General features: G+C 45.0%; 1 protein-coding gene across 2 annotated transcripts; it reads left to right on the top strand.

Moving 5' to 3' along the window:
• The first annotated feature begins 4,734 nt into the window (after positions 1–4,734).
• Positions 4,735–14,795, top strand: LOC118358818 (uncharacterized). Of its 2 annotated transcripts, XM_035736737.1 has the most exons (9): positions 4,735–6,098; positions 6,524–6,644; positions 6,867–6,938; positions 7,494–7,550; positions 8,171–8,255; positions 10,717–10,826; positions 13,811–14,011; positions 14,197–14,391; positions 14,547–14,795. In XM_035736737.1, exons 1-9 carry the CDS (start codon positions 4,735–4,737, stop codon positions 14,583–14,585), a joined length of 2,244 nt encoding a protein of 747 aa, XP_035592630.1. In that variant the 3' UTR covers positions 14,586–14,795. The 2 variants fall into 2 exon arrangements, with proteins under 2 accessions (XP_035592630.1, XP_035592631.1); XM_035736738.1 differs by lacking the exon at positions 7,494–7,550 and having other exon boundaries at positions 4,753–6,098.
• Positions 14,796–15,270: the final 475 nt, after the last annotated feature.

Below are 15,270 nucleotides of genomic sequence, written 5' to 3' on the forward strand. Positions count from 1 at the left end.
TTTAAGGTGGAGCATCAGGTCTTTACTAATTTGGGGATAAAGGTCACACGCTCATTTAAGGCTCTGTTTAAACTTCAAAACACTCTTGGAGCGCACTAAGCAGGATTTCATACGTTTGTCGTCTCTTCCCATTTCATTAACAGGTTGCATGAATTCTGTTAAGATGACTGTACTACCTAGGTTTTTGTACTTTTTCCAAATGATCCCCCATTTTCCTGCCAAAGTCAATGTTCAAACAACTGGACAGCTACATTTCCAACTTCATTTTGAATAAGTCAAATCCACAAATGAGAAAGGTGTATCTAGAGAGACCTAAGCCTGCCGCCTTCCCAATTTTTACACCACTACTGGTCAGCAAATACAGTGGGGAGAACAAGTATTTGATACACTGCCGATTTTGCAGGTTTTCCTACTTACAAAGCATGTAGAGGTCTGTACTTTTTTATCATAGGTACACTTCAACTGTGAGAGACGGAATCTAAAACACAAATCCAGAAAATCACATTGTATGATTTTTAAGTAATTAATTTACATTTTATTGCATGACATATGTATTTCACACATCAGAAAAGCAGAACTTAATATTTGGTGCAGAAACCTTTGTTTGCAATTACAGAGATCATATGTTTCCTGTAGTTCTTGACCAGGTTTGCACACACTGCAGCAGGGATTTTGGTCCACTCCTCCATACAGACCTTCTCCAGATCCTTCAGGTTTCGGGGCTGTCACTGGGCTATACGGACTTTCAGATACCTCCAAAGATGTTCTATTGTAAGTGCTATTATTGTGAAGTGGAAACGTTTAGGAGCAACAAAGGCTCAGCCGCCAAGTGGTAGGCCACACAAGCTTATAGAACGGGACCGCAGAGTACTGAAGCTGTAATGCCTAAAAATCATCTGTCCTCTGGAAATGACCTGCATATCTGCAGTTATAAAAAAAATATAATGCATTATATCGATTTACAAATACAAATCAAAAAGTGTGTTTGTGGATAGTGATTTACATTTGTGAATATATTTGGCATGATATTGATCCCATAGTGGTGCGCCTCGCGACACCTAGCTCACTCAAGGGAGAACTGCAAGCCCGCTGGAGCGAAACATACAGTCTCCCGATCGTGCGGGGTAGGCGAGGTCCACGATTCTGAAGGCTATAACCGGGAGGGTTCCGGTTGATTGACAAGTCATGCAGACAACTATGACCAACCCTCAGCGCCGCAAAACTAGTAGACTAAACCGAGTATCGCCAAAATTAGTACACTGTCACGAGGACGCAACCCAAACGAGATGGCACAAATCACACCGAGTGGGAGGACAGCAGAGCACCTTGATGAAGAGGCTAACTGTTCCGAGCTATTGAATATCTGCGGGTATGCTTATGCACTCCAACATACAGCTCTTATAAAACGAATCCTCTCTGGAATGAGCAGAGAAAATGATGAGGTGGAAGTAGTGCCCCGGTACACTGGACTAACCTGAAATTACTCCGAATGTATCCTGCCGCGCGGAAGGATACCCTATTGGAGTGATACAATATAGTGCTACATAAATGATACAGCAAATTCAATCTAGCTTCCGTTTCCGCTGAAAACTGGACGAGGAAAGTCCGCTCATCCGTTTTCTTTTACGTCTGCTACGATAGGTTAGCGTGGTTCAAACAACCCTAATGATTGGTTGACAAATAGTGCCTCTCACAATGCAGATGATGTCTGCATGGTGCGGTTAGTTAGAAGCAACTGCAGCGACTTCATCAAAAACGGATCTTTTGATCATATGATTTATGTAAAGTGCGTGCAGTTGACATGTCGTCGCAAGTCTGACGATTTTTATAACCATAATGCCACACACACACTTTGAAAGGTGGTGACAAACGATGGTCAATGTATTCAGCCTGCTGGCGAAATCATTTATGATTTAGTTCTTGATTCTGTCATGAGCAAGTGCAGTAGGAACATACCAACCCGAAATAAAACTGATGTACAAAAAAATAATGAAAAACAACATCATTAATACACTGTTCTGGACATTAATAATATGTGGATGAAAAAAAATACTATTTTCAGCGTTTGAGTGTAAAACAACCCGTTGTTTAAACGAACAGCCCCCCCCCCAACCCCCCTCCGGTTCACTCGCGTTGTATTCTCCCACTCGTCACTCTTTCTGTTCTAGGCTCCCAGCTGAACAACCGCACGAGGACCACCGGCCCGGTTAAACCACCGACATACAGAACAGTAAGTAACTGACAGTTCGCTTTTCGAGCCTGTGGATTCTGGAGAAATGAACACGGGAGTCGTTAGTCGACTTGTTTGGTGGGAGGGAGAAATCATGTAAATGGCTAAGAAAAGCGAAATGTCGTGGAGCCATGATGGGCGCCCGAGACCGGGCCGACCGGATAAAAATGAATGTCTACATAAACTGAGATACTGAGAAGAAATATTACAAAAAAATTCAACATTTCAGCGAATTCGTTGCTAATGAATATAGACGTGTATTAAGGCTTTACTTTGTCACAACCTGCCTCGATATCTTGAGAGCGATTGAAGACGTCGACGCTGCAGTGGCAGTGAGAGCTGGCGACCTGAAATAGTTACATTGTAACACCGATCAAACAAAGGAATAGCTCCGCGGTTGATACAATGTTGCTGTTAATCAGCTAACAACAAGCTATATATAATGTGTTCCTGTTTCTTGTCACCGTTTACAATACGATAACCTCTAATAGTGTGCCTCTGTCCCCTTTTCTATGTTCTCAAGAATTGGAAAAGTGAGTATGATTCCGACGTGTAGCCTAACATGAGTCAAATGTGGTTTAGGCTATTGATGATTCCTGTAATGACCTATGCAACGATGCAGTCTTTATAGCCTTTCCCACCCCCCCACACGGTCCCACTCCAAAGGCAGTCATTGAATGAATACCTTAGATGTCCTCTCACTCACACGTTGCTCTTGCATGCTCCGTGGGGAGGATCCAACAGGAAGTGAAGGCACTTTAGACTAATTATGAAGCTGCCACCATTTAGGCTACTGTAAGCATACTGTACCCTTTTCCTAAATGTGTTGCTTTTCTGCTAGGTCTGTGTGGCGTATTAGGCTATAATGTTTGTTTGTTTGTTCATGGCTGGCGGCTGCTGAATGGATGAACACGTTGAACATTCTCATCTAATCACGAAAGTTTTTGGTCTTATTCTCACCAAGGAAGGTGAGTTACATAGGGTTTCATATAGGCCACCAATAGACACACCTGTAATGCAACAAAATATTTTTCTGAATGGTGAATTCATCAGGATTTGAATAATAGTCACAAAAATATATTTTAAAATAGAATTTAAAGCACATCGCTCAGCAATAGTACAGCCAAGTTTGATATTAGTAGGCCTAAAAACAATCGGGGGGACAATTGGTATAAGGAAATGTATTTCCTGTTTCACAATGCTACTGTATGAATCATGAATGTTGCATGGATCGTCCTCCTTCGTCAAAACCACAGCTGCATCCCGCACTGCTAATGACTGTGGTTGGTTATGTTGTGTACATTTACATTTAAGTCATTTAGCAGACGCTCTTATCTAGACATACTGTATAGAATCTATGATTCTCTTTCTATGCGGTGTACGCAGAACCCACAGGATTTGTCCCACATTGCACCCTATTCCCTTTATAGTACACTACTTTTGACCAGAGCTCTAGCACTATAAACGGAATAGGGTGCCACTTGGTCCGCTCCACAGTGCGAGTTGGTCTCACCTGCATTAGTTCTGACTAAGCATGCCAGTGCTGTTACTGCTATCACCACCACTACACAAATCAGTCATTCACCAAGGCTGCCCAGTAACCTTGCTGAGTGATCATATTACATGCTTTGCCCTTTAAGGTTATGCAGAAACCTTTTCGGTTCGCATGCAGAATTTGCATGTTGGTATATGCTGTCATTATTGCCATTTGCTTGTAATGGTCATCTTTACAGTTTCAACATTTCGAAGTAGTCAACTGGGTGGGACTTTCTATCGGTTTAAGAGGCACTACATAATTCCATCCAGGTCACCAGGAGGACTCAGCCAATGAATTATACTCCAATTGGCTCGTTCATCCCCCTCCACTCCTCTGTAACTATTCCCCCAGGTCGTTGCTGTAAATTCTCTCTCAATTTACCTGGTAAATTGTTGTGTCCTCTACCTCTATGTAGACCTGAATAGAAGTAGTCCAGAGACATGCTGGTTAAAGGGGTGTTTATCTACTATGGGTAGCCTCAGAAGTCTGAGAATCACAAGAACTCCAGAATGTAACATTGGACATTAGGAGTTGTGTTCAGAGGGCATGAAATGGGAGTAAAAGTTGTCACAGAGGCACCAGCCTATATTACTTAGTTTACACTTTTTGAGTACTTTTTTTCTCTTGTTTGTGTTCTTCAAACACAACCAGTGAAGTGGACATCATCCATCGTTCAGTTCATTTTTCATAATCTATTGGTCTGCTTCATCTGGTTCTTTTCACATTCTTTTCCGCTCTCTTCCTTTCCTGCATGCCTAAAAGCATTCTGGGATTGGTCCGTTGAATTCTCTCTTATCTCTGTTAAACAGAGATTTGCTTCGTAAGTAAAATTGACAAAGATACTAAAATTAGAAGATATTTAAAAGACTATAATCTATATGGATCAATCTGTCTCTCTAAATTCCTCTCTGTGTAACTAACCCTCTGGCATGTCCCTGTCACTCTCTTTCTCTGCTTCGTATCAAAGATGATGCCTCAGAGGAACCCCTTGTGTTCAGCAATGGATCAGTCCGATCCTGATCTCCCTTCCAGACGCTGCCAGGTGGACTGTACCACTGAGGTGGCAGTGGAGGGAGGTCAGAGGAACGGGGGTGGTGCTGCTTCGTCCTCCCCAGAGAGTAGCAGTGTGAATGGAGACGGCAATGGGAAACGCAGTGGGAAGAGGCGCCGTCGTCGCAAACGCTCCGCTCAACCCGATAACCGCCCGGCTCCTGTTGCCATGGTGACTCCACCACCACCTGGCCAGGAGAAAGGGGAGGAGCCCCAGCTTTGCCAGAAGGGCAGTAGCCGCATCTCTCCCGACCCTGCTCCTGACTCCCCCGGCGCGGTCCTGCTCAGCCTGCGATCTGAGTGTGGTTCAGTGTGGTTTGACCGCAGTGTGTATGAGCAGGCTGAGAGTCTGTATCAGTGCTGGTTGGCACACTCTGCCAACGGGTCGATGACACGGCCCATCGGCTCACCACCAACCCTGACGACTGACAACCACCCCGCCTCCCCTCAACCCTCACTATCACCCTCACCCCAAGCCCCGAACCACCTCAGCAACCATCCACCCATAGTTGCCAAAGAGCATTGCATTGTTGCAGAGCCACTGCAGCCAGCAGCCCCAGAATTCCTAGCCCTCCCTGCCAACAGCCCCAGCACACCAGCCACGCCAGATGAGGGGTACCTGTCCCTGGCCCAGACCCCCCAGGCAGCCTCCACATCTCCACTGACCCCGGCCCCTGGCCAGCCAGTGAATGGGCTCCCCCGTCTCCCCATGGAGCTGCTGAGGGACGTGTGGCTGGAGAAACCTCTCTACGACCGGGCCGAGGCAGCCTTCTACCAGAGCCTCTATGGAAACAACCGCTCTCCCACCAGCAACAACCTGGGTGGTGGAGCTTCCACCTCACGTACCAACCCCAACGCTCCCTCAACCTCCAGAGGAAGTGGAGACCACCCACAGAGTCTTGTTGAAGAAGAAGAAGAGGAGGAGGAAGAAGTGGTAGAAGAAGAAGCCGTGGTCTCACAGGGGAAGCTCGAAGTCTTCCACGCTCTGCGCACCATTCAGGAGGAGGAGGAGCCTGCTGACGTCGCAGAGGAGGAAGGTGGGGCCATGTCGATGAGAGGAGTCTGCTACTTCCTGCATCCAGACAGCGAGAGGGTTTGGCTGGAGCAGAGACGCTACGAGTCAGCAGAGAGCCGTTTCTACAGTTACCGTCAGATTGTACCTGCTGAGTCAACAGTAGCAGACCGCGAGGAGGGGGCTCGTGGGCAACAAGATGTTGTGGGGTCGGCAACATTGTTACCACAACCGTCATCGGTCGCCTGCACCGGCCCTCTGAGGGACAAGTATGACCCATCCCAGGAGACTGGACCTCTACAAACACAGCCAGCTTCATTTACTCCTTTTTCCCCCCCTTATTTTTGGTGTTGTCTGTGTCTTGAGTTGGTTCATTTGTTTGTTTCACATCATCTAATTAAACTTTGTTTGGCTCATTTGTCTCTTTTTGTTTTATTTGTTTTTTATATGTTATCCTTTTCCATTTTATATTTTTGCTTGATTTATTTTACTCAATGTTAGTGGTTTTCAAAGATGTAGCTTACTTCTAAGGATGATGTTAGTGTGGCGTTGACGGCGAAAGAGAAGTGGTCTTGTCTGTAAATAGTCGAACACAGATGGTTAAAACAGAGCTTTCTGGTGGACTGAATGTTACTTTACTAACCATTTGTTATCCTGTCTCTCTCTCTCTCTCTCTCTCTCTCTGTCCGTGTAGCACCATGAGTTCAGCAGTAGACTACTTTGTCCAGGAGAAGATCTGGTTTGATAAGCCTCGCTATGATGATGCGGAGAGACACTTCTACGAACGCATTAACAGCACCTCACACCCAGCACAGGTAGGTAGAGGGCGTTTCTTTTAGTTTGTGTGTGTGTGTGTGTGTGTGTGTGTGTGCCAATGCCATCCCCCACATTGTCGGTCTTTTCCTCACACGTGTCGCCACCTGGTATCCATTACCGCATTGTTGGGAAGCAAGAAAGGCGTTTCACTTAAAACTTGTATACGTCTCTGGTGTGTGTATGCCTACATCCTGTCAGACCTGGTCTCCTGTACCCTATAGGAGCTGGGAGCCAACACCATCCTGCAGGACATAGCCCGGGCCAGAGAGAACATCCAGAAGTCCCTAGCAGGAGTGAGTATAATATAAACCCATCCGACCCTTCATACAATACATATATCTCACATGATCTGTTTTTAAAGCTGCACTGAAAGTAAGATACTTTATTAAATGTAGTTTTACAGGGACAGTGCACACCATTACTGTAAATATGCCAGTTTTAGCCAGCCGGCTAGTTTTCTACAGAAGTCCCTGTATGTTTAGTTTCTGTTACATGGTCAAAGACACACACACACACACACACGTGTAAGCAAGGCTGAACCAGCTATATGTGACCACACGGCTAAGGCTACATGTCACAGAGAAACGCAAGGTGTGTATCCCTTGACTCTGAACTGCTGCTGAGAGCATTGAATACCCTGGGTCGTATTCATGAAGCAAGATTTCTTGTATTGCTGGCTAGCTCTTAATTTCTCTGATTCCTCTTTAGGCCAACCCTGAGTTTAACTTTAACTTTGCCTGATCCTTTTGTGTAGCTTTCTCTCTCTTTCTGCTAGTGTCCCTTCTGCACCTCCAACCTCATTCAACTCTCTCCCTCTTTCCCTTCCTCCTTCCCTCCCCGCACCCCAGCTGAAGAATTCGCTGTTACCTAGCAGAGGCTTTGATCAACCCCAGAACCCCCATCCTGTAAGTGTCCCACCCTGTGTGACAGTAGCTAGATCCCCCCCACCCTCCCGACTAAGAGCGATGTCACAGACTTGTGCACACACTCACACAAACAAACCCAACCACCCTCCTTCATTCTCCCTGTATGATGGGTCTGCTTCTCTCTCTGACTCCATAGTCTGCCCTGTCCTTGGCCACCCTCCGCTGAGCTTACTCTCTCTCTAGGTGGTGCTGAGATGGACACTTGTTTCTTTGGTTTTTGAAGAGTTGTGATTGGTCAACTTCAGGATTCTTAATATTTGGACACCTCCATGTATAATGCTCCAGAGGGGTTACCTGGATTTCCTGAAACTTTCCTCTGATCGTCACTATGACAACAGACTCTAAAGTACCTTTTTATTCCTGAGTGAGACAGCTTTGCATGAGCTGCAATTGTAGCTGTTGTTGTCCAATCTGTGCCTCTAGGTGATGGTGGTTATTTACGTGTACAGGTGATATAATGTGTTGCTCATTCTATCCATGTCTGCCTTGTCTCCTCAATTGGTTGTGGTGGTACCTGAGTTTAGCCACTAGAGTTCGCTGGTGATATGCTTATAGGGATATTCTGACACTCTTTCGTGTGTGTGTGTGTGTGTGTTCAGAGTGCAGCTAATGGGGCAGGAGATCAAGGCGAACTCATCACACGGATTAAGAGCCTGGAGCTAGAGAACAACAGTCTGAACCAAGGTGTGTGTGTGTGTGTATACTGAACAAAAATATAAACACAACATTTTAAAGTTGAAATAAAAGATCCCCAAAATGTTCCATGCACATAAAAATGTTGTCCATAAATTTGTTTCCATCCCTGTCAGTGAACATTTCTCCTTTGCCAAGATAATCCATCCACCTGACAGGTGTGGCATATCAAGGAGCTGATTAAACAGCATGATCACTACACAGGTCTTTACGAGGGATGCATGATATATTGGTGAACATATCGACATCAACATCGGCCCGATGTCTAGTTTAACACCGATGTTAGAAACTGATGTCAAAGCTACTGTGCATACCTATATACCTATATCCTCTACAACAGTTCCAGTCCAACCTCCTTTCCCCCCTCCTCCTCATTTCACATTGAAATAAGGACCAGCCTGTATGTATTGGTAGCCTGAGAGTGACTAGCTTCATTGGTTAGTAAAGAATGATGGCCTTCTTGTTCTTATTACATGACGTAATAACGGCACATGCTAAACGTGTAACACAGCATTCCTAACCCACAATGTCTCCTGTGTGGATCGAGCAGTCAACAAGTCGAGCAGTCATTTGAAAGAGTACGTTGTCCTTGACAATCAACCGTTCTCTGTTGTGGGTGATGTTGGTTTTCACCGACTGGTCGAGCACCGGTACACACTACCAAGTGCGCTATTTTTTTCAGATGTTGCCCTACCGGAGTTAATAATAGCTTCACTGCTGTTAGCTTCACGACATGCCTACTATGGAAGGCCGTTTGGGTCTTAGCGTGTCAAAAAAGATACAGTAGCGCTGTCAAAGCTATACAAAAAAGTCTGCAAACAAGCAAACACCGGCCACGAACGATGTGTTTACAATACCGCATTGGTAATAAAGCATAATTTGTTCGACCGCAACTTCTGGGATAGCTAGCTAGCTTTAGCTTGGTACCTAGCTAGCACCAATACGTCCAGCCTGAAAACAATAAAACTGCAGTCATTTGAATTATTCTTAGCAATGATTTAGGAATCCTTGTGAATAAGTATTAGCTTGGTTGCCACTTGTTGTTCGCCTATTGAAATTGAACTTGAGTTAATGAAAATAAATAGCTAGCCAGCTACTTAACCCTGTTGCCCAAAGCGACCATAATAAGCAGCCAGCTGGCTAGTGAGGCTCGACCGGAACGAGTTATGTGTTGTGAAGCTGGCCACAATAAGGATTAGGCACAATAGTGGAATTTCCATTTCGCCTTCAAAATAAAAGTGTCATTGACAGTGATGCAAATGACACCTAGCTATATAGTTAACTAGCTATTGAAACAGATTGTTCTTATTGAACAAATAGTTTTATTTGACCTATCTTTTTTTAACAAACAAAGACCCAAACGGCGTTCCATAGAAACCCTGGTTGAGAATGAAACGACTGAACAAATTAACCACGAAACAGCACAGCAAGTAAGTGAAAGAAATAGGATTTGATCATTTTTTACTGGTAAAGGGGACATACGTAAATGCCAACAAAATTACTTTTTTGTCTGTGTGTGTGTGTGTAACCTTTTATTTAACTAGGCAAGTCAGTTAAGAACCAATGATTATTTCCAATGACGACGCTAGACCAATTGTACACCCCGCCCTATGGGACTCCCAATCACGGTCGGATGTGATGCAGCCTGGATTCCAACCAGGGACTGTACTGGCACCTCTTACTGAAATGCAGGGCCTTAGACCGCTGCGTGTGTGTGTGTAATATCGGTGCATCACTAATCATTACACGTGAGCCTAGTGCTGGGGACAACAAAAGGCCACTAAATGTGCCGTTTTGTCTCAACACAACGCCACGGATGTCTCAAGTTGAGGGAGAGTGCAATTGGCATGCTGACTGCAGGAATGACCACCAGAGCTGTTGCCAGAGAATGGAATTTTAATTTCTCTACCATACGCCGCCTCCAACGTCGTTTTAGAGAATTTGGCAGTACGTCCAACCTGCCTCTCAACCGCAGACTGTAACCACGCCAGCCCAGGACCTCCACATTTGGCTTCTTCACCTGTGGGATTGTCTGAAAGCCACCTAGACAGCTGATGAAACTGAGGAGTATTTATGTCTGTAATAAAGCCCTTTGTTGGGAAAAAATTATTCTGATTGGCTGGGCCTGGCTCCCAAGTGTATGGGCCTATGCCCTCCCAGGCCTACCCGTGGCTGCGGCCCTGCCCAGTCATGTGAAATCTATAGATCAGGGCCTAATGAATTCATTTAAATTGACTGATTTCCTTATATGAACTGTTACTCTGTAAAATCATTGCAATTGTTGCATTTTCACATTTTTGTTCAGTGTATGTATGTGTGTCCACGTGTATAGAGATCAAATTACCCTCAAATGTTACTGACAGGTGTTTGTTTCCCTATTTGTATACAGAATGTCTAATCTGTATTACAGATGATATAACTAGTCTGTAATCTTACTTTGTGTGTGTTTAAGTGGTGGAGGACCTGCGGTTGGCTCTGTCTAAATTGGAGTGTCGGGTAGCGGTGCTGGAGAAATCACCGTCGCCAGCTGCAGCCCCAGTCTCTGCAGCCCCCCGTACAAATGTAAGTCCCTCTCGCTCTGGTCCTATGCGGCTTAGTCGGGAAGAGCATGGTGCGCAATGCCAAGGTTGTGGGTTCAATTACCGCAAGGATTACCGCAAGGATCGCATACACATACTAAAAATGCATGCACTCACTGTAGTCTGTCGCTTTGAATAAAAGACTGCTAAGTGGCCATTCTTTCGACAGATGTCATTCTTATGAGACAAGTAGCCATGTACTATTTTCAGTGCAGACTGAGCCTTCTGACGTGACACAAAGCGGCATATATTTTTATGTCTGCCCGTGTGTGTGGTACCAGTCAAACATATGGACACACCTTCAAGGGTTTTTCTTTATTTTTACTATTTTCTACATTGTAGAATAATAGTGAAGACATCGAAACTATGAAATTACACATATGGAATCAAGTAGTAGCCAAAAAAGTATTCAACAAATCAAATTATATTTTAGATTCTTCAAAGTAGCCACCCTTTGCCTTAATGACAGCTTTGCACACTCTCAACCAGCTTCACCCGGAATGCCTTTCCAACAGTCTTGAAGGAGTTCCCACATGCTGAGCACTTGTTGGTTGCTTTTCGTTCCCTCTGTGGTCCAACTCATTCCAAACCATCTCAATTGGGTTGAGGTCATGTGATTGTGGAGGCCAGGTCATCTGATGCAGCACTCATCACTCTCCTTGGTCAAATAGCCCTTACACAGCCTGGAGGTGTGTTGGGTCATTGTCCTGTTGAAAAACAAATGATAGTCCCACTAAGCCCAAACCAGATTGGATGGCGTATCGCTGCAGAATGTTATTGCAGCCATGCTGGGTAAGTATGCCTTGAATTCTAAATAAATCACTGATAGTGTCACCAGCAAAGCACCATGACACCTCCTCCTCCATGCTTCACAGTGGGAACCACACATGCAGAGATCATCCATTCACCTACTCTATGTATTACAAAGACACAGCGGTTGGAACCAAAAATCTCAAATATGGGCTCATCAGACCAAAGGACAGATTTCCACTGGTCTAATGTCCATTGCTCGTGTTTCTTGGCCCAAGCAAGTCTCTTCTTCTTATTGGTGTCCTTTAGTAGTGGTTTCTTTGCAGCAATTCGACCATGAAGGCCTGATTCACACAGTCTCCTCTGAACAGTTGATGTTGAGATGTGTCTGTTACTTGAACTCTGGGAAGCATTTATTTGGGCTACATTTTCTCAGGCTGGTAACTAATGAACTTATCCTCTGCGGCAGAGGTAACTACTCTTCCTTTCCTGTGGCGATCCTCATGAGAGCCAGTTTCATCATAGCGCTTGATGGTTTTTGCGACTGAACTTGAAGAAACCTTCAAAGTTCTTCAGATTTTCCAGATTGACTGACTTTCATGTCTTATAGTAATGATCAAATCAAATCAAATCAAATTTATTTATATAGCCCTTCGTACATCAGCTGATATCTCAAAGTGCTGTACAGAAACCCAGCCTAAAACCCCAAACAGCAAACAATGCAGGTGTAAAAGCACGGTGGCTAGGAAAAACTCCCTAGAAAGGCCAAAACCTAGGAAGAAACCTAGAGAGGAACCGGGCTATGTGGGGTGGCCAGTCCTCTTCTGGCTGTGCCGGGTAGAGATTATAACAGAACATGACCAAGATGTTCAAATGTTCATAAATGACCAGCATGGTCGAATAATAATAAGGCAGAACAGTTGAAACTGGAGCAGCAGCACAGTCAGGTGGACTGGGGACAGCAAGGAGCCTTCATGTCAGGTAGTCCTGGGGCACGGTCCTAGGGCTCAGGTCAGTTGAAACTGGAGCAGGAGCATGGCCAGGTGGACTGGGGACAGCAAGGAGTCCTCATGTCAGGTAGTCCTGGGACATGGTCCTAGGGCTCAGGTCCTCCGAGAGAAAGAAAGAGAGAAGGAGAGAATTAGAGAACGCACACTTAGATTCACACAGGACACCGAATAGGACAGGAGAAGTACTCCAGATATAACAAACTGACCCTAGCCCCCTGACACATAAACTACTGCAGCATAAATACTGGAGGCTGAGACAGGAGGGGTCAGGAGACACTGTGGCCCCATCCGAGGACACCCCGGACAGGGCCAAACAGGAAGGATATAACCCCACCCACTTTGCCAAAGCACATCCCCACACCACTAGAGGGATATCTTCAATCTTCAACCACCAACTTACCATCCTGAGACAAGGCCGAGTATAGCCCACAAAGATCTCCGCCACGGTACAACCCAAGGGGGGCAACCCAGACAGGCCGACCACAACAGTGAATCAACCCACCCAGGTGACGCACCCCCCAGGGACGGCACGAGAGAGCCCCAGCAAGCCAGTGACTCAGCCCCGTAACAGGGTTAGAGGCAGAGAATCCCAGTGGAAAGAGGGGAACCGGCCAGGCAGAGACAGCAAGGGCGGTTCGTTGCTCCAGAGCCTTTCCGTTCACCTTCCCACTCCTGGGCCAGACTACACTCAATCATATGACCCACTGAAGAGATGAGTCTTCAGTAAAGACTTAAAGGTTGAGACCGAGTTTGCACTGTGGTTTCTCTTTACTTACTTATTTGAGCTGTTCTTGCCATAAAATGGACTTGGTCTTTTACCAAATAGGGCTATTTTGTGTATACCACCCCTACCTTGTCACAACATAACTGATTGGCTCAAATTTTTTAAGAAGGAAACAAATTTGTGGAATTAACTTTTAACAAGGCACACCTGTTAATTGAAATGCATTCCAGATGACTACCTCATGAAGCTGGTTGGGGGAATGCAAAGAGTGTGCAACGCTGCCATCAAGGCAAAAGGGTGGCTACTTTGAAGAATCTCAAATATGAAATGAAATGTGTTATTTCATAGTTTGTCTTCGCTATTATTCTACAATGTAGAAAATTGTAAAAAAAAAAATAAAGAAAAACTTGAACGAGTGGGTGTGTCCAAACTTTTGTCTGGTACAATATATGAGTGTGTATTTTAATCACCTCTTCTCTTCAGGGAACCTCTGTCCAGCAGCAGAAGACCAGCCCCCCAGTGGAGGATGATGATGATGATGATATGGACTTGTTCGGCAGCGATGAAGAGGAGGATGCGGAGGCTGAGCGACTCAAAGAGCAGAGGCTGAAAGAGTATGCAGAGAAGAAGGCAAAGAAACCCACCCTCATCGCAAAGTCCTCCATACTATTGGACGTCAAGCCTGTATGTCACAGACCCCGCGCTTCTCCTAATACTTTCGCCAATCACTATACAGTATTTTTTTTAAAAATGAATGGAATTTTGGTCTCTTCCTCTGTGTGTTTGTGTTCCTGACATTAATATCATCCCATCCCTCTCCCCCCTGCCCTCTCTCTATACCCCACCTCCCTCCCTCCCCTCTCTTACAGTGGGATGATGAGACAGACATGGCTAAGCTGGAGGAATGTGTGAGGTCTGTTGTCGCTGACGGTCTACTTTGGGGTCAATCTAAGCTTGTTCCTGTGGGTTATGGTATCCGGAAGCTACAGATCCAGTGTGTTGTCGAGGACGACAAGGTCGGGACAGACCTGCTAGAGGAGGAGATTACAAAGTTCGAGGACTTTGTAAGTACAGGCGTGCGCACACACACACACGTAATCCTTCGGGGGTCCACAATGAAATCTAAAAATGTACCTGACACACTTTGTACAGGTTAGCGTTCCCAAATTAGAAATGCTTATGTACTTTATCTTGATGAATGTTATCTCTTGTTCTGCAGGTCCAGAGTGTTGACGTAGCAGCCTTCAACAAGATCTGAGTCTGACCTTCTTCCTTTTCATTGGGCCCGTCCCACCTGGCACCCCACTCACTCTGTCGTGCTCTACTTTAAGCCCTGTGAGCTGTTCAAAGGTAGTGCACTATATAGAGAATAGCGTGTCATGTGGGACGTAACCATGTTCCCAGTCCGTCCCTTGCTGCTGTTTGTGTCACTCATGGTTAATAATAAAGAGCTTTTGGTGCACTTTAACTAGTTTCTTGTCTGTCTCTCTGTGAGTATTAACACATGTATGAACAATAGTAGAAAATAAAGGGTCAAATGTATCCCCTAAATGCATGAGGTAGCGGCAAGATATATCAGTCATTCTCTTTATTAAGAGAAGGCTCTGGACCACTTTACCAAATCAACTGTTCTTACATTGTGTCCATTTCTGTATTCAAACAAGGCTAGGTGATCACTAGTGGATGTAGAGTTTTATTTGTGAATTATTATGAAAGTTGACAGCAAAACGGCATACAGTAGAAGAAGTTATAGCTATACGAATGGGTAAAATGACTGGGATTTCCCAGCCCGTTCCTTAGAGTCTGTAAACTCATCCATCTCCTGCTAACATAATGATCATTCATTGTTCTGCTACATCTTAATACTTATAATAATTAATTAATAATAATAATAATCTGTGTAACCGTGGGGCTTTGCTGCATGCTCTTTCTCCTTTTGTCCC

The sequence above is a fragment of the Oncorhynchus keta genome, chromosome 26, assembly GCF_023373465.1.
Source record: "Oncorhynchus keta strain PuntledgeMale-10-30-2019 chromosome 26, Oket_V2, whole genome shotgun sequence".
Lineage (NCBI taxonomy): Eukaryota > Metazoa > Chordata > Actinopteri > Salmoniformes > Salmonidae > Oncorhynchus > Oncorhynchus keta.